The 20,541-nt window shown below is 41.5% G+C and overlaps 1 protein-coding gene across 5 annotated transcripts in view; it reads right to left on the bottom strand.

Annotated features, from left to right (window-relative positions):
* LOC126353854 (uncharacterized) overlaps positions 1–20,541 on the bottom strand; it is an 830,655-nt gene that overhangs the window by 198,278 nt on the left and 611,836 nt on the right. For all 5 annotated transcript variants that reach the window (XM_050003019.1, XM_050003018.1, XM_050003020.1 and 2 more), the window contains one exon: positions 6,273–6,467. In XM_050003019.1, coding sequence (XP_049858976.1) covers positions 6,273–6,467 — 195 coding nt within the window. The remainder of the gene's footprint in view (positions 1–6,272; positions 6,468–20,541) is intronic.

Raw genomic sequence — 20,541 nt, forward strand, 5'->3', positions numbered from 1 at the left:
CGCGGTCATCCCATTTCAGATCGCTTCTTACATTACCTTTAAACATTTACCCGATATGACGCGCGTAAGACATTTACCACTACTTGCATAATCAGGTAGTGTCTTCTCTTTGTTATGGACATCATATGAGGTTTAAAGAGTGCTGCCTTTCGATATACCAAATGGAAATTCTATCTTTGTTCTTAAGACCTTCAAACAAAGATTCCATCTTATAGATAACACCACCTTCATCGAACAATCTTATAATGCTAAGTACACTATCTGATAAATCGTTGATGTACAATACGTTGAGAACTTCAGCGGCCATATTACGCTTTGCCGGCCGCGGTGGTCTAGCGGTTCTAGGCGCGCAGTCCGGAACCGCGCGACTGCTACGGTCGCAGGTTCGAATCCTGCCTCGGGCATGGATGTGTGTGATGTCCTTAGGTTAGTTAGGTTTAAGTAGTTCTAAGTTCTAGGGGACTGATGACCACAGATATTAAGTCCCACAGTGCTCAGAGCCGTTTGAACCATTTTTATTTAGCTTTCTCGGCTAAAAATCTGTGTTAGTTCCGGTTCTGTAGAAAATTCTCCGACCAGTTTAACGTACTGGGCCCTTCACTCCTTCATCAAGCCAACCACATACCGAGTGTCCAGTGAACGAGTCCCTGATTTCAAAATTAAATATCTCGAAAAGTAAGATCGACAGGCAACGAGTGCAAGAAACGGTATGTTAATTCTGAAGTCTGTAATAATTTTATACAAAAGTTTCGAAATAGTTCGAAAACCTGCTGACAGATGGGGCTGCAGGTAATGCAGTTCCTACAGTACCAACGTGCAATTAAACTCATCCTCTTCAAGCAGTCTTTGCAGTCGCAAACTATCTTTTCGAAATGTCAACCAATCGCAGTACGGAGGCGGCGCAAGCAAAAAACGGGCTTTGACATATCACTTAGTGTCTCAATGGGAATTGATACAGATTCCATACAGGTCGCCGATGCAAACTCGTCTAGTGTGGTTAGAGGGTTGTGGTACATAGTGTCTTTCAATGAGCCCCACAGAAAGTAGTCCCAAGGGGTCAGCTAGGGCGAACACGGAAGACTGCGTCAGTAAATATGCAATAATCCAACGCAATGACTACTCCCAAAGTATTCGTCGAGAAAGTGCAATACCTGTCCGGCCATATCCTGCATGAACCACTCGGTGCCTCGTCGATAATCCAGCGCTAGCTGTGTGACGACAGATTGTTCGAACATTGCAATATAACGCTCAATAATGATCGTTTCTGGCAGAAGATAGGGCGAATAATGCATCTGTTGCATACCGTAGCCCTAACAGTAATTCTGGAAGAACATAGCAGTATCGCTTTACACAGATGGCGATTTCCGTAACTCCAAAATCGTCAGGTTCCTTTATTCACGACTCCATTCACTAGGAGTCCGCTTCAAGTATGAACGAGATCAGTCTACATCAAGTCCTGCATTACCAGTCATTGTGAGAATATGGTTCGCATAGTCAGGCATCAGTGATACAGGTCGTACAGGTAGGGCCTGGTGCCTTTTGATTTTGAATGGAAACACGTGTAGGCTCTGTCTCAGTATTTTCTGCGCGATGGAACGCATAAAACCAGTATCTGATGCAATTCTGTCGCTTTTCCTTGGATGTTGCTGAACAATTCCAGAAACCGTGGCGACATAAGGAATAACCGAAGTTTGACTAGGGCCATCATTCCCGACTAGATCATCAGTCACGTTGCCTGTCCATTGGAATTAGGTACAGAGCTTGCGAATGGTTTTCGCATCGGGTTCTTTTTGGGTCTTTAAATCGTGTTTCAAGCCTGCGCCTTGTTGCTGTAGGACTGTGTTCTAACCTTTGGCATTCCAGTACCAGAAAAACAGATCGTTCAATGAAATAAATGATTTCCACCTTTACCTTCAGTATGCTAACCTGCTTTCACGTTTCAGTGGTGGAACTGATTACCTTGAGCTGTGCCGCGCTACTTATGGGCACTATATTGAGACTGATGCGCCATCTGTTATGAACTTTTCGAAGTATTTGGAAACTTCTGCACGAAATTCGTGCCGGCCGCGGTGGCCGAGAGGTTCTAGGCGCTTCAGTCCGGAACCGCGCGACTGCTACGGTCGCAGATTCGAATCCCGCCTTGGGCATGGACGTGTGTGATGTCCTTAGGTTAGTTAGGCTTAAGTAGTTCTAAGTCTAGGGGACTGATGACCTCAGATGTTAAGTCCCAGAGTGCTTAGAGCCATTTTTTAAAATTCTTACAGCTTCCACAATAAACATACCTTTTTTGCACTCATCCAATGGTCTTAGTTTCCGAGATATTTAATTTCGAAATTAGGGACTCCTTCACTGAACATCTGCCACGATACTCCATTAGATGGTATCTTGATTCTCAGTAAAATTGTGATGCAGTCTCGAATCACTTTCGGGAAACTAAGATGATATGATCTATCTTTTTATAGGAATCTACTGTCTGTGGGGTATCGTGCACGAATTAAGAAATGTGTGTTTCATACGAGCGGATTTTTCTTGAATCCGTGCTGATTGTTTGAGGGGAACTTGTTTGCCTCCAGGAAATTTATAATGTTTGAGATTATAATATGCTCTACGGTTCAGCAACAATCGCAGTCTACACTGGCGGAAATAAATCGCAACACTGAGGAGGAGTTGTGCAACATAAACGAAAATTGAAAAAAATATGTCTAACCAAATTTAGCGACAGCCGCAAAAGAGTAGCGCTAGTCGCCCCACTATGAGGATGCGAATCAGGTTGGCTTTAAAAACACGCTGTAACGCTCGTGAGCGTTAGTTGCCTTTGGGACTGCACGTGGCGAGTTTATATTAGTCAAGAATGTCTTCAAGGCGAAGAAGACTCCACTATCAACACCTCACTGAGTTTAAACGAGGTGGTGTAAAAGGCCTATGAGGAGCTTGATTTTCCTTCTGCGATACTGCAGAAAGACTTAGCAGGAATGTAGCCGCTGTACATAATTGCTGGGAGGTGGTCACGAGAATGTACGGGCGGCCACATGGCTCTACCGAGGGGGAAGACCATCTTATCTGGCGTATGGCTCTGGCGCATCGTACTGCATCTACAGCAGCAATTTGAGTACCAGTTGGCACAACAGTGACGAAACTAACTGTTAAAACTAGTTGCTTCAAGGACAGCTTCGAACCAGACGCCCTGTAACGTACATTCCACTGAACGCAAACCACCGCGTTGCGACTTCAGTGATGTCAAGCGACAGCTCACTGGAGAGCAGGGTTGAGATCTGTTGTGCTTTCTGATGAAAGCTGGTTCTGTGTCAGTAACAGTGATGGCTGCGTATTGGTTAGGGGGGAGGTCAACTGAGGGACTACACCCAACCTGTCCACGCGCTAGACATACTGAACTACAGTTATGGTCTGGGGTGCTGTTTCGTATAACAAAAAGAGAACTCTCGTGATTATCCCACGCACCGTAACTGCAAGTCTGGTGATTCGACCTGCTGTGCTGTCGTTCATGAACAGCGTTCCACGAGGCGTTTTCCAAAAGGATAACGCTCGGCCGCGTACCACTGTTGTACCCCAACCCAACATGCTCTACAGAGCGTCACGTTGCTTATCCTGCTCGACCACTATATGTCTCCAATCGAGCACATATGGATCATCATCGGGGACCAGCTCCAGCCTCATCCACAAACAGCATTAACCATCTCCGTATCGACAAATAAAGTGCAATGAGTGTGGAACTCCGTCCCATAAACTGAGACCAGACACCTGTACAACACACTGCTTGCACATCTGTATGCTTGCATTAAATATTCTGGCGGCCTTACAGTTTACTAACGTACAAGCATTTCACATTTGCAATGGCTCATCTCGGGCTTACATTCAGCTGTGATCTTGGAATGTTAATCACTTACATGTTACCAAGACAAATGTATTTCATTACTCTAGAATAATTATTTTTTGGTGTTGCGATTGTTTTTTCCGTCGGTGTATATATTATACTTTTTATTTTTTAAAAAGCAGTAGGGAGTTTCACACTTTCCCATTCGTATAGGACTATTCGCGACGGGGGAGATTCTCGAAAATATTATAGTTCACCATCGTTTCCAATCTAAAACTTAACTCTAATTCCGCGTGGGTGTATTGTGTTGTTCGCTTCTAGAAGCCTTAACTATTTTTCTGCACCGAAACTAGTTATAATGTCTCTCATTTGAGAGTCTGTGTGGCGGTCAGACGTGTGTGGTAGTAACCAAATGCGCAAATACGTGTTTAAATGAGAAAATCTGTTTTTATATCAATTGTCTACAGTATCAATACCTGGTGGGACCACGGGGGATTCGATAGATAGTTTCGATTCGTTCAGTAACTCAAGACATGAACAGACCTTCCGAGGATTTTCTGAAAAATGTTAAGGTTACTGCTGGCCCTTCTGAAAGCTGCACCACCAGCCATGCTCTACCACCACCCCTGCAACCACTCTTGTAGAGAGAGCATAGTAGTTTTCTTGCACCAATAGCCGAATGTTACCATTAAATACATGCTGAATCTTTAAAGTAATTTATTAATTTAATTAGTAGTATTTATCTACACTAAAGTTTACAACATTTTTAAGATTTAACCAGAATTGTTCCACGTTTGCCTAGTGTGAAGTGAATGTTCTCTGTTCATCCTCTAAGTCGATACTGACAATCAGTTTGACCAAAGAGAAATACTTCCCTAGCTTTCTTGGTAAACTTTTTGCCTCTGGCGACCATAATTCCTGTCCATTTTTGTCGCTAATCGCTCTCTCATCGATGACACACTCGATAACATAACGTTTGTTTGTAGTCAGGTGCTCTACAATAATTCTTTCACCTGTAGATTGTCGGACTACTACTTGTGGCTATTGTTAGACAACATCTTCAGTGTTATTTCGCATGACTATTTGTTCTTACCGCCGGTAAAGTACGCGTAGTTTTCCCAGTTCATACTGGGCAGGTTAAACTCGCCACGTACCTTTATCGAATTTAGGTGTCTCTGAGTAACTCTAAAAGTGATGTGCGTAAATCTTGTGAAACTTGTGGTCGCCAGCAACAATCTATTACTGATATATGTCCATCGGCCCCCGTTTCTCTATCCTCATATTCATTCGCTGGACCCAATGTTTCTGCTTCTCATTATAAACACTCCAGCTCCTCGAAAGTTCAATCTATCTTTCCGACACACGTTCCACGTGTCGTCATAAGACGTAGACTACGGAAGGAATTGTTAGAATTGTGAATACAGAGGCAACAGACTGTCAGCTGTAAAATCGGGAATTAGACCCAGGACGAGAACATTAGAGGCTGAGGGGCGAAGAAGGTTGCAAAGTGTGTGAATGAAAGAATGCCGATTCTTGTGAATTATTAGTGGGCTGAAGATACCTCCGTGTAGTTTACCCGTATAAAAGCAGAGCAGGAGTGGCTCATTTGCATTGCGATGTGACATGCATGGGAGTTACACGAGGGTAAGCAGCACACGCGCTCCTATGTTTTACGGATGGAGGTCGCGACGTATGTCTATGCAACAAACAACTCACACGCACTGTCCGAGCGGCGCTAGAATTCCCTCTACCGCAGATCTGTGCTCTTCAAATAGAACACGCAGTGCAGATGTGTAAGATAACACGTATTACCTCAGCTTACATGATCAAAAAAATTAAAGAGAGATTTGTCTGTGGTGCACGTACGTCTTGTCAGTGGTATTTCAAAGGCCACGTCAAATAAATGCCGCTTGGCACCCAGCTTGATGCAAATGTTTGGTTTTGGCGCCACGTCGGCGGTTTGTGTGTCAGAGTCGCTGGTTCTTTTATCAAACAGCTACTGATTTGGTCTCACAATGCTGCATGGATCCCGTTACAGATCGTAACACCATAGAAAAATATCTGAAGAATTTATGTGAATTTTTTTTACTTTTATGAGAATAGGTTCCAGACTAGTTCTTCGTTCTGAAGTAATAAATTAACGGCATTATCTGATGACTGCTATTAGTCTATCTAAGCATACTGCAGTATTTGTTATAAATCCTTGTAACGTTCCTGAAAAACTAATCAGAGCGTTTTTAACCTATCCTAGTTATTTCTTAGTCAATGCCACCGACTGAAACACTCGTTTGTTCATCCAGAATGGATTAGCATCTACTGGAAACAAAATTAAGAATTTCACAGGGTGACAAACGGAATTTAGTTTTCGAGACGTGCCGGAGGCAGTAAAATCAAACTTTCTGATGCAGTCGTTAAAAAGAGCTAGAACTTTAGCACTTACCTCTCACCCAGAGATTCCGCCTCCTCGTCGTCTTCGTCCTCAGCTATCGCTTCCTCTTCGTCTTCGACCAACTCCTCTTCGTCGTCCACGTCCTCTACGTCTTCGACGTCCTCAATTTCTTCCTCTATTTCCTCTGGCTCGTCGTCAACTACTTCCGTCTTCACTTCAACAGGTGGACTTTGTTTCTCCCCTTGCCTGCAAGAAATTACAAATAAAAACATTTTATCAAGGTTCGTAACTCTTAAGTTAGTAAAAATGTTTAAAGAGATATTCGTTTCAGCCTGTCGCCTCTTTCCACCCTAGCTTCCAACCTTTGATGCTACCTTGTATCCTACAACAGCTTAAGAAGTATACAATCTTCTATCCTACAAGCATATATTTATAGCTAATGATTTATCTCAATGCTCGAAATTCGATAAGCTTAGAACCCCTATAACGCAGTGACAAAGCAACAAGTGGATCGAGATCCCTTATTTTCTTCAGATAAGAATATTAATTGCAAGAACCATATGCGGCAAAATAAAGAGCCAAAGAAACTTGTACACCTGCGTAATATCGTGTAGGGCGGAAGTGCCGGAACACGACGTGGCATGAACTCGACGAATGTCTGAAATAGTGCTGGAGAGAATCGAACCATGAATCCTCCATGACTGTCCATAAATCGGTAAGAGTAGAAGGAGGTGGAGATCTCTTCTGAACAGCACGTTGTAAAGCATCACAGATATGCTAAATGATGTTCATGTCTGGGGAGTTTGGTGGCCAGCGGAAGTGTTCAAACTCAGAAGAGTGTTCCTGGAGCCACTCTGCAGCAGTTCTGGATGTGTGGGGTGTCGCATTGTTCTGCTGGAATGGCCCAAGTCCGTCGGAGTGCACAATGGACATGAATGGATGCAGGTGATCAGACACCTGTCAGAGTCGTTTCTAGGCGTAGCTAGTGTACCACATCACTCCAACTGCACACGCCCCACACCATTAGAGACCCCACACCATTAGAGAGCCTCCACCAGCTTTAACAGTTCCCTGCTGACATACAGGGTCCATGGATTCATGAGACTGTCTCTATACCCATACACGTCCACGTACATCCACTCAATGCAATTTGACACGAGACTCGTCGTACCAGAGGACATGTTTCCAGTCATCAACAGTCCAATTCGTCGTTGGTCCCAGGTGAGGCTTAAAGCTTTGTGTCGTGCAGTCATCAAGGGTACACGAGTGGGCTTTTGGCTGCGAAAGTCCATATCGATGATGTTTCGTTGAATGGTTCGCACACTGACACTTGACACAGCACTGAAATCTGCAGCAGTTTGCGGAAGGATTGCACTTCTGTCACGCAGAACGGGTTTCTTCAGTCGTCGTTGGTCCCTTTCTTGTAGGAGCTTTTTAGGTGGCCGTGATGTCGGAGATTTGATGTTCTACCGGATTTCTGATATTCACGGTACATTCGTGAAATAGTCGTACGGGAAAATCCCCACTTCATCGCTACCTCTGAGATGCTGTGTCCCATCGCTCCTGCGCCGACTGTAACACCACGTTCAAACTCACTAAAATCTTGATAACCTCCCGTTGTAGCAGCAGCAACCGATTTAAAAACTGCGCGAGACACTTGTTTTGTTTTATATAGGCGTTTCCGACCGCAGCGCCGTATTCTGACTCTTTACAATCTCTATAATTGAATACGTCTGCCTATACCAGTTTCTTTGGCGGTTCAGTGTGATTCAGTGTAATATAGTCGCTAACATCGACTGATAAAATCAGCAATTTGTATTAGACATATAGGTAGTGTTCCGCTATTGTACCTAATGTAATCACCGTTACATACACCGATGTAACTGAAAATTATAAGACCAAGGAGAATGAGTTTGACAGAAATCGAGGATTTGGTAGATGACAGTACAAAACTGATTCGAATTAAACAAGTGTACTTCGCCCATAATGCGTCCTGAGATCCTGTTCAAAACATTGGCACCAATTAGATCTTGTTTTAACTAAAAGGAAAGATCTGCATTATTTTCTTCATACACATTCTTTCTTTAGTGCAGACTGACACGGATCATACACAGGTAGCGACGAAAGTGCGCTTTGTGAATAAAAAGTTCCACTCTGGCAGAACAACAAAAATTAATCTTTGCCAAACAAGAAATACTGCTGGAACAGAAGTGTTTAGTGACGAGATACGAAAAGGGATGGATCCCTGGGACCCAGCCGCTCCTATTTCTGAAGACTGGCAGAAGATAAAATCGCTTCTTACCGTTACGACTGGAAATATGTTCGCTAATCCGGAAGCAAAATCCCAGGATTGGTTCATCGGTAACGTAGATGTCCTGAAACCTCTCCTTGAGGCTATGCGTCAGGCCTCTGTCGTCTGGCATAAAAACCCATGCAATTCTACAAGCAGGGAGCAAAGCAAAGCAAAGCAAAGCAAAGCAAAGGCAGCTGTTCAACGCACTGTCCGCAACTTCTTCAATTCCTATCGAGAGCAACTTTGCTCTGGCATACAGGAGTGTTTCAATGCTGGCGACATTGGTGGTGTGTACTAGTGCATCAAACTGGCCATTGGAACCATTCCAAAGAAGAGCGTACCACTCAAGGAAATAAATGGAAAAGTCGTCACAGATCGAAATCGCCAATTGCACCGTTGGGTAGAACATTACTCCAGCCTCTACTCACATCCTATCAACTTTAGTCCAAACGCAATGGATGATGTTCCTCAGATGACACCTTACCATGACTAGGATGCCACGCCTACTATGGAGGAGCTCCAAAGAGCAATTGTACAGCTCAAATGTGGGAAGTGCCCTGGTAAAGACAACATCTCCACAGAAATTGTAAAAGTTAAGCCAGTTGTTACGCTGCTTTTCAACCTCTTCCTGAAATGTTGGGCTGATGGTACTGTGCCGCAAGACATATGCTATTCCAATATTGTTACCGTATACAAAGGTAAAGTGTGATCGCGGCGATTGCAACTGTCACCGTGGAATCTCACTTCTGAGTACACCTGGAAAAACATTTGCCCGTGTCGCGTTGGTCAGACTTTAGAAGCTTGCGAGCAGAAAACCCCTCTGTTCATTGTCTTTATCAACCTAATCAAGGCTTTCGACACAGTTAGCATAGAAGGACTGTACGCAGTATTTTTGAAGATAGAGGGTGGTTTAAAACACAGACAGTCCACACTATAATTGCCACCTGAACAAGCTGTGCGGCGGCCTGCAGAGTACCATTAGTGCATAGCTTTCAAAGCGGTACTGCTCGTTAAGTGCAGCATTAGTTGGTGGTAAAATGTCAGTTTGCTGTATCTGAACCGATTCAGTTTATTTATTTATTTATTATTCACACTGACGTATGATTGCACTGAAGAGGCATCAATCAGTGACACGGGCTGTATGATCTTTATTCCGTTGAACTATGACTGCATTTGGGCACTTCATACGATTTACAGTTTGTGTGGGTGCTTCATGTGTAGAGTCCGCAGCCTGGTTGCAGCACATACTCGACAGGATTCTTCAGAGCAAAGTTTGAAAGGTGAAGTCAAAATGAAGCTGGAATGAACGTTACTTTCAATATCGATCGAAAATTACATAAGAGCTCTTGTATAAGTTACTCGTTTCCAATAGATAGAAATAACACGTAAATCAGTGTGGACCACACTTACAGAACCACAAAAGCCGGACGCTGCACATAAACGTCTCCACGGCTGCGCAGCATTGCCTGCAAATCCAGAAACGTGTGTGGTGTTGGTGTAGAAATTCTGCACTCTGGGTCCTATGGACAGACGCTGTCACTGTCTGAAATACCGCAAGAACCACCCTGAATAGCTGCTGAACGTAAAACACCATCTTCGTGAGCATTGCTAGCCAATAGGCGAATAATTCGAAACCTAGGTAGCAAAAATAAATAATTACTTAAACAAGTGGTAAATAAGTGCGTTTTTCCCTAAGTGAAACACGTTTCACGACTTTCACCTAAGGTATCGATTGTAGTTACATACCAGTGCGACGTATCACGCTATGAAATGTGCCACTAAATTGAAAATGAACAGTTTAAGTGGTAAGTCGAACGCAGATATTCACTTTACCTCTAATGACTCAGTGTACGAACACAAGTCGAGCATGTACTGCAAATTAAACATGTAGCATTCATACGAAAGAATTACAATTTCTGCTAATCATAAGAAAGGAACAAGCAACGCTCAATACTGAACGGTTTAACGAAATATAATTGACCCTAAACATGTTGCCGATTACTGCATTTTCAAACGAATTTACATGTTTAAAATCATGGAATCCTCTATTCACCATGGGCAATATATTGTTTGTTTATATTGTACCACATTAACTATGAACAAACTGAGACAACTTATCGTTAGAATATTTAATAAAACCTGTACACCACACACAAATTACGCAGCGGCGTAAGTTAGGTTTCCACTGACATAATGGCAGTACTGTAAGAGTCTTGACTTAAGACCTACAGTTACAGATACCTGACATTTCCCTTCTGCCCAGTGGATGACGATACGTTACCTCACTTCAACATTTGGCCATCGAATGTGGAGAGTATCCCTTTTCCTCATTGCAATATCAAGAAATGTCACGAATGTACTTCGTGTCTTACTTTGCAGTACAACATTGCTTTCAGCGATACGACAATGCTCAGATGGGAAAGTGGGAGACAACACCTCCGTCGATGATCCACAACTGGCGATGTGCCCTTATGAAGATAACCCTGATCAAAACCCAGGGACATCATAAGCTTATACTTCATCGGCCATACAGGAATGTAGATGATAATCGATACTCTGCAATAAAGTGATCCAGTCATGCAATCCTATTTACTATGGCGAAATCAACGTCTGAGCATGCTTTAACGGAGCTTTCTGATCATGCAGGGAAGAAAGAAAACCCAGAAAGTTGAGATGCCGTATACCAAGGCTACAGTCTCTGAGAGGTAAGCAAGCTGTAGGTAAACCATTATAGAGAAGCGAATTTCGCAAAAAAAATTTATAACAAAACATTTACTGAAACACTTTTACAGTGTAAGGTCTTATTTCTACTGATAAATTATTTAAAATAAAAGTTGACAAAGAGGGTCAAACGGAATTTTATGAAGCATTTATTGCTATTACGTGACGATTTTATTTGCGCGTTGAAACTTTGTCTAATTTTTAAGTGGCCACAATTCATACTCCTTTCGCATTTTCTCCTTGCATGTTTCTTTAGCTTAGTTAGTTATTGCGAAGACACAATAACGAAGCATCGCAAAATCAAGAATCCATTTGTTCGACGCTTATACTGGGAACATAATACTTACGTCGCACGAGCGGTTCCTACATAAGGTGCCTATGTAAGGACTTACCACCTCTGGACTTTGGACTTTTAAGTTTTGTGAGTGGGCTCTTAAGATGTTTCGTCTCCAGATGAGCTCAAAGTGCTTACGGTATGCGGCTGATGTCGCTGATACATATTTAAGTTTCCTATGTGTTCTACTTTTCCAGACGATGCCTGTTTACTTCTGGAATGCGTCTTTTGCCTGTAGCACGTTCAAACAATTGTTACTGGGCGAAAAAAAAATTTCTACTGTTTCTCAAAGCATTATTTAATAGTGGAATATTTTACTCCTATTTTCTGGGAAAAAAGGTTAGTGCGATCACCGCTTTTTTATCATGTTTATTTTTTGTCCACTACAAGGCCACTTTTTGGTATATTATTTTACTTCCTTACAATAAAATTTTATTTTACTAATTTAAGCGCAAGTAGACTCTATGCACATTTATTTTTTGAACAATTTCTAGCCGACATAACTAACTTTGACGTAGGTACAAAAACTGTCTAGCAGAGGTGACACTCTTCATTGCAAATAAAAACCACTGGATCACAAATCTGTAATAAAGCTTTCGACAACTAGATATTGGGACTGTGTGCATACTGAAGCTGGAAATGGCCAGCCTACTCTTCGTTTTATTTTCAGTACGTATGAAGAGTGAAATGACCACTGTTTTGTGTTTTAACCATGGGCAAACTGTCTCGAAATCGGTTATTAAGTTTAGAGTTTGATAATGGCTCACTCTATGGTTGTGGTGAAGGACTAATTTGTAGCGTAATCAGTCTAAGTCAGGTTGTGAAGTCCATAATCTGTTACAAGAAATAAAGGTTTTGTTAACAGATTGATCCGTAGCGTGCCATGATGAAAAAATTGAAGGAGAAGCATCTTTAGTCTACATCTGAAAATCTTCGGCTATCTGCCATGCATTTTATTACTACGGGCAGACTGTCATAGTTTTAAAACAGCCTTGATTCATCCCTTTCTGTCTCAAAGGTAGCTTCCTTGAAGGGAAATGCAGATCAGATTTTCTCCTGTTGGTGTACAGATTATGTTATATTAAATTCAAAAAATAAAACATTTGAATATAATACCTAGCCTGATTATTTGTCAGGGGATTGAGAGATTCTCAAAATAGGCGATAAATCACAGTAAACAAACTGCTAATATTTACGGAATCAATATACTGTCATAATAAAACATTGTTATGCACCTTTAATAAATTTATCATACACAAAATACCTAAGCTTGACTGTGACGACCAAGTGTTGTCAAAACTGAAATCTAACAGACATTTTTACCTAAGCTTGTCTAACAGTCCCTGTTAAGATATTCATCTCAGTTGGAGGAGTTGCTACCAAAAAGCCTTTCAGGCTCTACTTAAACCGTGCTTTATCTGGAACCAAGTTTTTAAAGGTTGCTGGCAGTTTATTGAAAATATGTGTTTCTGAAAATTGGGCGCCTTTTTGGACATAGGTAATTGATTTTCGACCTTATGTAGATTGTTATTAATCTAGGATTGACACTATGTATTGAGCTATTGGTTGAAAATAGAGACGTATTACTTGCAACGAATTTCGTTAAGGAATAAATATAATTAGAAGCAGTAGTTAGAGTACCAAGTTCCTTGAACAGGGTTGTACATGATGTTCTTGAATTTACACCGCGAATGAATCTTATTACGCGATCTCGCACGTTAAAAAATTTGCTCGGTTTGATGAGTTACCCCAGAACATGATCCCATATGACATAATAGAACGAAAGTACGGAAATTATCAAGTTTTTTTATATTTGTGTCTACATCTACATTGATATTCTGCAAATTACATTTAAGTGCCTGGCAGAGGGTTCATCGAACCATCTTCACAATAATTCTCTATTATTCCGATCTCGAACAGAGAGGGGGGAAAACGAACATCCATATCTTTCTGTGCGAGTTCTGATTGCTCTTATTTTATTATGGTGGTCGTTTCTTCCTATGTAGGTCAGCGCCAACAAAATGTTCTCGCATTTGGAGGAGAAAGTTAGTGACTGAAATTTAGTGAGAAGATTCCGCCGCGAAGAAAAACGCCATTTTTTAATGATGTCCACCCCAAATCCTGTATCATTTCAGGGGAACTTTCCCCAATATTTCACGATAATACAGAACGTGCTGCCCTTCTCTGAACTTTTTCGATGTATTCAGTCAGTCTTATCTGGTAAGGATCCCACACCGCGCAGCAGTATTCTAAACGAGGACGTATAAGAGTAGTGTAGGCAGTCTCCTTAGTAGGTCTGTTACATTTTCTTAGTGTCCTGCCAATAAAACGCAATCTTTGGTTTGCCTTCCAGTTCTGAGTCCTAGGGGACTGATGACCTCAGAAGTTAAGTCCCATAGTGCTCAGAGCCATTTGAACCATTTTTTTTGTTAGCCTTCCCCACAACATTTTCTGTGTGTTCCTTACACTTTAAGTTGTTCGTAATTGTAATTCCTAGGTATTTAGTTGAATTTACGGCCTTCAGATTTGACTGATTTATTGTGTACCGAAGTTTAACGAATTCCTACTAGCGCTCATGTGGAAGACCACACACTTTTCGTTATTTAGGGTCAGTAGTATATTTTCGCACCATAAAGATATCTTTTCTACTTCATTTTGCTATTTGTTTTGAACTTCTGACGACTTTACTAGTCGATAAACGACAGCGTCATCTGCAAACAACGTAAGACGCCTGCTTAGATTGTCCCCCAAATTGTTTATATAGATAAGGAACAGCAACGGGCATGTAACACTACCTTGGGGGACGCCAGGAATCGATGACTTTCCGTCAGTTACTACGAACTGTGACCCCTCTGACAGGAAATCACAGATCCAGTCACGTAACTGACACGATATTCCATAAGCACGCAATTTCACTACAAACCGCTTGTGTGGTACAGTGTCAAAAGCCTTCCAGAAATCCTGAAATACGAAATCGATCTGAAATCCCTTATCAATGGCACTCAACACTTCATGCGAGTAAAGAGCTAGTTGTATTTCACAAGAACGATGTTTTCTAAACCCATGTTGACTGTGTGTCAATAGACCGCCTTCTTCGAGGTAATTCATAATGTTCTAACACAATATATGGTTCAAATGGCTCTGAGCACTATGGGACTTAACTTCTGAGGTCATTAGTCCCCTAGAACTTAGAACTACTTAAACCTAACTAACCTAAGGACATCAAACACATCCATGCGCGAAGCAGGATTCGAACCTGCAACCGTAGCGGTCGCGCGGTTCCAGACTGTAGCGCCTAGAACCGCTCGGCAACTCCAGCCGGCCACAATATATGTTCCAAAATCCTGCTGCATATCAACGTTAATGATATGGGTCTGTAACTAAGCGGATTACTCCTACTACCTTTCTTGATATTGGTGTGACCTGTGCAAATTTCCAGTCTTTGGGTACGGATCTTTTATCGTGCGAACGGTTGTGTATGATTGTTAAGTATGGATCTAATGCATCAGCATACTCTGCAAGGAACCTAATTAGTATACTGTTTGGACCAGAACACTTGCTTTTATTAAGTGATTTAAGTTCATCCACTACTCCCAGGATATTTACTTTTACGTTACTCGTGTTGGAAGCTGTTCTTGATTCGAACACTGAAATATTTACTTCGTCTTTGTGAAGGCATTTCGGATGGCTGTGTTTAGTAACTCTGCTTTGGCAGCACAGTCCCCGATAGTATCTCCATTGCTATCGCTCAGAGAAGGCCTTGATTGTTTCTTGCGGCTAACGTATGTCACATAAGACCAGAATCTCTTTGTATTTTCTGCCAGTTTCGAGACAAAATTTCGTTGTGGAAGCTGTTATAAGCATCTCGCATTGAAGTCCGCGCTAAGTTTCGAGCTTCTGTAAAAGATCGTCAATCTTTGGGATTTTGTGTGTTTAAATTTAGGATGTTTGTTTCGTTGTTTCTGCAACAGTGTTCCGACCCGTTTTGTGTACTAAGGAGGATCAGCTCCGCCGTTTGTTAATTTATTTGGTATAAATCCCTCAACTGCTGCCGATACTATTTCTCTGAATTCAAGCCACATCTGGCCTACACTCATATTATTAGTTTGAAAGGAGTGGAGATTGTCTCTAAGAAAGGCGTCAAGTGAATTTTTATCTGCTTTTTTGGATAGGTAAATTTTTCGTTAATTTTTGGAGGATTTGTGGGTTACAATATTCATCTCCCTACGACAACCTATGTTCACTATACTAGTGAATAACTCTGTTACTCACTAACTTTTGGTACACAGAGACTTCAGAAAGTAAGTTATATATGTCGACCCCACGCAAAGACCACTGCGTAATATGAGTGGCGCATTGTCAGAAGTGAGTACAAGTTTCGGGTTTTCCGTGAGTAGGGATAACACGCGCATCGCAGTGGGCGAGAGGAATGGCGCAGTAACTAGGAACGTAAACCAAAGCTGAAGACTAGAGACAGCACGATTCTTAAGAGCAAAACGTGCAAACTGCGAACAGATTCGTCGTGAAATTGTCGCGATTTGTGGACCAAATGCAATGTTCTGTGCAGGCGCAGTGAAAAATTGTGCCCACAACGTGTGTAGTGCTGATCGGCAAGTCACATCTTGCACCTTGCGATGTGTGTTTTTCCGGGGTGCGCAAAGACAATCTTAGGGGAACCATTTTCCAGCGACGAGGTCGCTTACACAGCGGTTCTCGAAAAGGTCTGTGACCAACGAATTGAACTATTGTAGGACATTCCTATCGTTGTTTACAGAGACTTGTGACTATGGTGAAAAACTGTGGCACTCTTGAAGTGTAGTACAGAATTTAGTAAAGGTTAGGTACTTGGCCTGTCATAACGATGTTTATATTAGTTTTTATATTGCCTTCTAACAAATTTATTATTCCGAGGCTGTGGATAATATTTTCAGCTGCTTAAAGACTGCCTGCAAGAAACGTAATTCACATTACTTTTTGTGTGCAATGAATTTTTTGCTTAGTGAGCAGTTACTCCAGAATATTGTCCCATATGGCATCACTGAGTGACAACATGCAAACTATGAGGGGCAGTCAAATGAAAACGAGACAGATGGAAAAAAGTAGGTAAGCTTTATTATTTCAAAAGTAATTGCCACAACTGTTAATAGGTTGTATCCTACTGTGAGACAAGACGGTCAGCAACTCCATGGAAAAAATGTTTGCGATTGCTAAGGAATTATGATTGTACCCAGGTGTCCACCTCTTCGTCCAGAAATATGGAAATAGGATGGAGAGAGATCGAGGATGTCTTAGGACTTCTCATCGGAACTAACTTCTGCAGCATAGTCTTAACAACCTTGCCAATAGAATCATGTGGTCCATGAAGATTCCTGAGCGTTTCGACTTCACAGGTTGGGGAAGAGACCAAAAAGCGAGGTCATCGGTCTCATCGGATTAGGGAAGGATGGGGAAGGAAGTCGGCCGTGCCCTTTCAAAGAAACTCTCCCGGCATTTGCCTGGAGCGATTTAGGGAAATCACGGAAAACCTAAATCGGGATGGCCAGATGCGGGATTGAACCGTCGTCCTCTCGAATGCGAGTCCAGTGTGCTATCCACTGCGCCACCTCGCTCGGTGGACTTGATGGCGCGCTTCAATTTTTGCGAAGTGACCACGTACCGCTGAGCGTTTACTGTAGCGCCGTGTTCCAGAAAGTCAAAGAGCAGTAGGCATTTACAGTCAAAGAAGAAAGTCAACGTGACCTTCCTGGAACTGACGCGCGTCATGTTTCGACTATGCTGCATAAGTTTCGCTGGGAAGCTTTAGACATCCTCCATACAGCTCCGCTCTCTCCCCATGCGATTTGCATATTATTGGAGCTCCGAAGAAAGACGTTTGTGGACGTAGATTTGTTTCGAACGAAGATGTGCAGGACTGGATATAATCTTGGTTCCGAAGTCAACCGCAAACATTTTTTCGAGGAAGGCATTGGTCGTCTTGTCTCTAAATGTGATAAATGTATTAACACTTATGGCGATTTGTTCTTAACTAATAAGCCGATAACTTTTTCTTTCTTCCATTAGGTCCGTGTTTGCATAGAAAAACAACATGGGAATTGTGAGTCCGCCCAAAAACTCCTTGTCATTTGTTTACTTATTTATTCCCCAAACTAGTTTCGGAGATAAATATCACGTTCACAAGTGGGTTCTTTAAATCTAAAACATACAGAAAATAATATAGTTATAAAACACAGTAGTACATTATTACATTTTTACTGTTGGTTTTTTGAAATATGGTTTCCTTATTGTGTGTTATTGCACGTTTTTAAGAATTATTGTCGCTGTTTGCGGCCTATTTTCTGTGCTTTCTCTGTTGCCGATTTTTCTCAGCGTACATAATGCCATCTGCAACTGTTTGAGTGGCTGTTTGAAAACGAATACTAAAAGGTGAATTTGTAGTATGTCAGCGTTCTGCACTTTGTGTTTTGGTAGTGTTATGGAATACAGTTTTGGTGTGTACTGGGCTGTAAATTATTCGTGGATTCACGTTCGTTGGACGGCATGTAGCTGGTTCTATTCACAGAAAATCAAAACTTAATTATTCCAGCTATCTCGTTTTCATTTGACTGCTCCTTATATGTTAACTTAGTCGGAATCATTCTATTGGCAAAAGCAACTGAGCCTAAAGTTTTTATCAGATATACTACTTGGTTCTCCGTATTAAGCTTTTATCAGGTGCACAACCAAGAACTCATAACATTCTATACTGTTTATTATTTCCTGTTGAAATACTACGCTAAAAGTAAGTGGGATATTTTTGACAGTACAAATTGTATGAGATTGTGTTTCTCTAAAGCTCAAAGCTAGCCCATTTCTGCAAAACCAGTCAAGGATTTTCGCGAAAATCATCATTAACCATTTTCTCTGCCGATTCAGCTCTGCTCAACCTCACAGCAATGCTTGTATCATTTACGAACAGGACTAAATCTTTTCCTGATTAAAATAAAATTTAGAACGTTACCATAAAGCTATTTTTCATTAGGCGTACTAAATCTGCGAGATAAATTCAGGAAAGCTGTACTGAATAACATGAAAGTACTCATAAGAATTTTGTGAATGTTATTTACATATAGCGTGCGCCAGTGGCGAAAAATACCGCGAGTTCGATTTGGCCGTAGGACTACGAAGAGTTCCTTATTATACATTACTACGAGTCACGTTTAAATAGGAATGCATCGTACTGTGAACTTGAAATTTAGTATTTTTACTGAACAAAATTTAGCGACACACTCGATGGATGTGTACTACACAGTAACACATCGCGACACACTATTTGCGCAAACTTAATATACGTAGTACTGAGAACAACTTAACACAGCAACATTCAGCTGGAGAGCCTAAGAACACTGGCATATCTGAGTTGAGATGAAACATGGTAGACAATAAATCGTAAAGACACGGGGTGCCTGAATTCATTAAGTTATTAGTCAAGTAAACGTAAAGCAGGATTCCACTAAAAGCGCTAACTGAGCTTGATTAGGCCTACCACTGCACTGAAACTTTAGAAGTATTCACTTAGCGGCATAAGCGGTTTGCTGTGAGGTTGTGGGCATACTCACTGTTCTGAGTATACAGAGTGAGACGCCTAGCCCTTTCAGTGTAAATTACTTCCGCCGTTAAAGACATATCTGCAATCTCTGTTCACATAGACGAATAGGGACCAAGGCTCATGAATCAAACAGCAATGCGGTCTCGCAGTGTCGTTAATAACCGATCTATGGACCTCAGCTTACAAAAATATTTTAACTAAGGTATTTTCCCCGTCGGAATTGCAGATCTCAATGTGACAAATTCAATAATTTATCTCTTTCATAGATCTAACAAGAAATCACGGAGTGAATACATCAATTTTTTTGCTGTTTTTGCGAGCGTGAACTGGCCCGCTACTCCCCAAAGAAAGTTGGACAACCGGGTTAGTCCCTATGTCACGCTTTTGAGTTAGATTCTGCAAGGGTTTAAGCATGTTTCGCCCCCACAGGAAACATTGTATCACTGGAAAGTCATTCGACCGACGTTAACAGACAATTCATTTTTTTATCTCTTCATAATGTTCAACGAATGGTCAGATGTTCACGACATCATTTGACGCCTCAAAATGAATGTCTGTTACCGACAAAAATATTGGAATTTTGACGTTAAACTCGTTTTTTTTTCAGAAATGTTTTCCTTGCTATTGTGTCAGCATTTTATATTGTGTCTACTTCTGCAATCATCAATTATTTTGCTGCCCAAATAGCAAAGCTGATCTACGGATACCGTACTTTTAGAGTCTGATTTCCTAATATAGGTCTCATTGTATCGGCATCACTTGGTCTAGCCAGACTGACATTACCGTAGTTTTACTTTTGTTGACATTCATCTTAAAATCCTTTTCCCAGAAACTATCTGTTCAGCTCGACAGCTATTCCAAGTCCTTTGCCGCCTGACAGTATTACAATGTGATCGGCAAACTGCAAAATTTTTATTTCGTCTCGCTGAAATTTAATTCTCTTTCCAAATTTCTCCTTGCTTTACCTTACTGCCTTCTCAACGTACAGATTAAATAGCATCATGGATACCTAATGAATCTGTCTCAATCCCTTTTCAACTACTGCTTCCCCTTCATGTACTTCGACTCATAACTGTAATGTGATTTCTGTAAAAATTGTAGATAACCTTTCACTCTGCATGCCATGAAAGTAACTCTGCCTTTCTTCGAGATATGTTGTACGATATGTTTTAGTCATTGCCTCGGGTGTTCCTACATTGCTACAGAAACGAAAGTGATCTGGCCCGAAGTCAGCTTCTAGCAGTATTTCTACAAATTCGTGTCAGTATGACTTGTGAACATTATTGAACAAGCAGTTTAATAACTTAGTCGGTTTCTGATTCGCTTGGGTACTCTGATTCCAACTTCTACTTGGCGAGGCTACTCGGACGTGTTTTTCTTGACTTCG

The sequence above is a fragment of the Schistocerca gregaria genome, chromosome 3 (assembly GCF_023897955.1).
Source record: "Schistocerca gregaria isolate iqSchGreg1 chromosome 3, iqSchGreg1.2, whole genome shotgun sequence".
Lineage (NCBI taxonomy): Eukaryota > Metazoa > Arthropoda > Insecta > Orthoptera > Acrididae > Schistocerca > Schistocerca gregaria.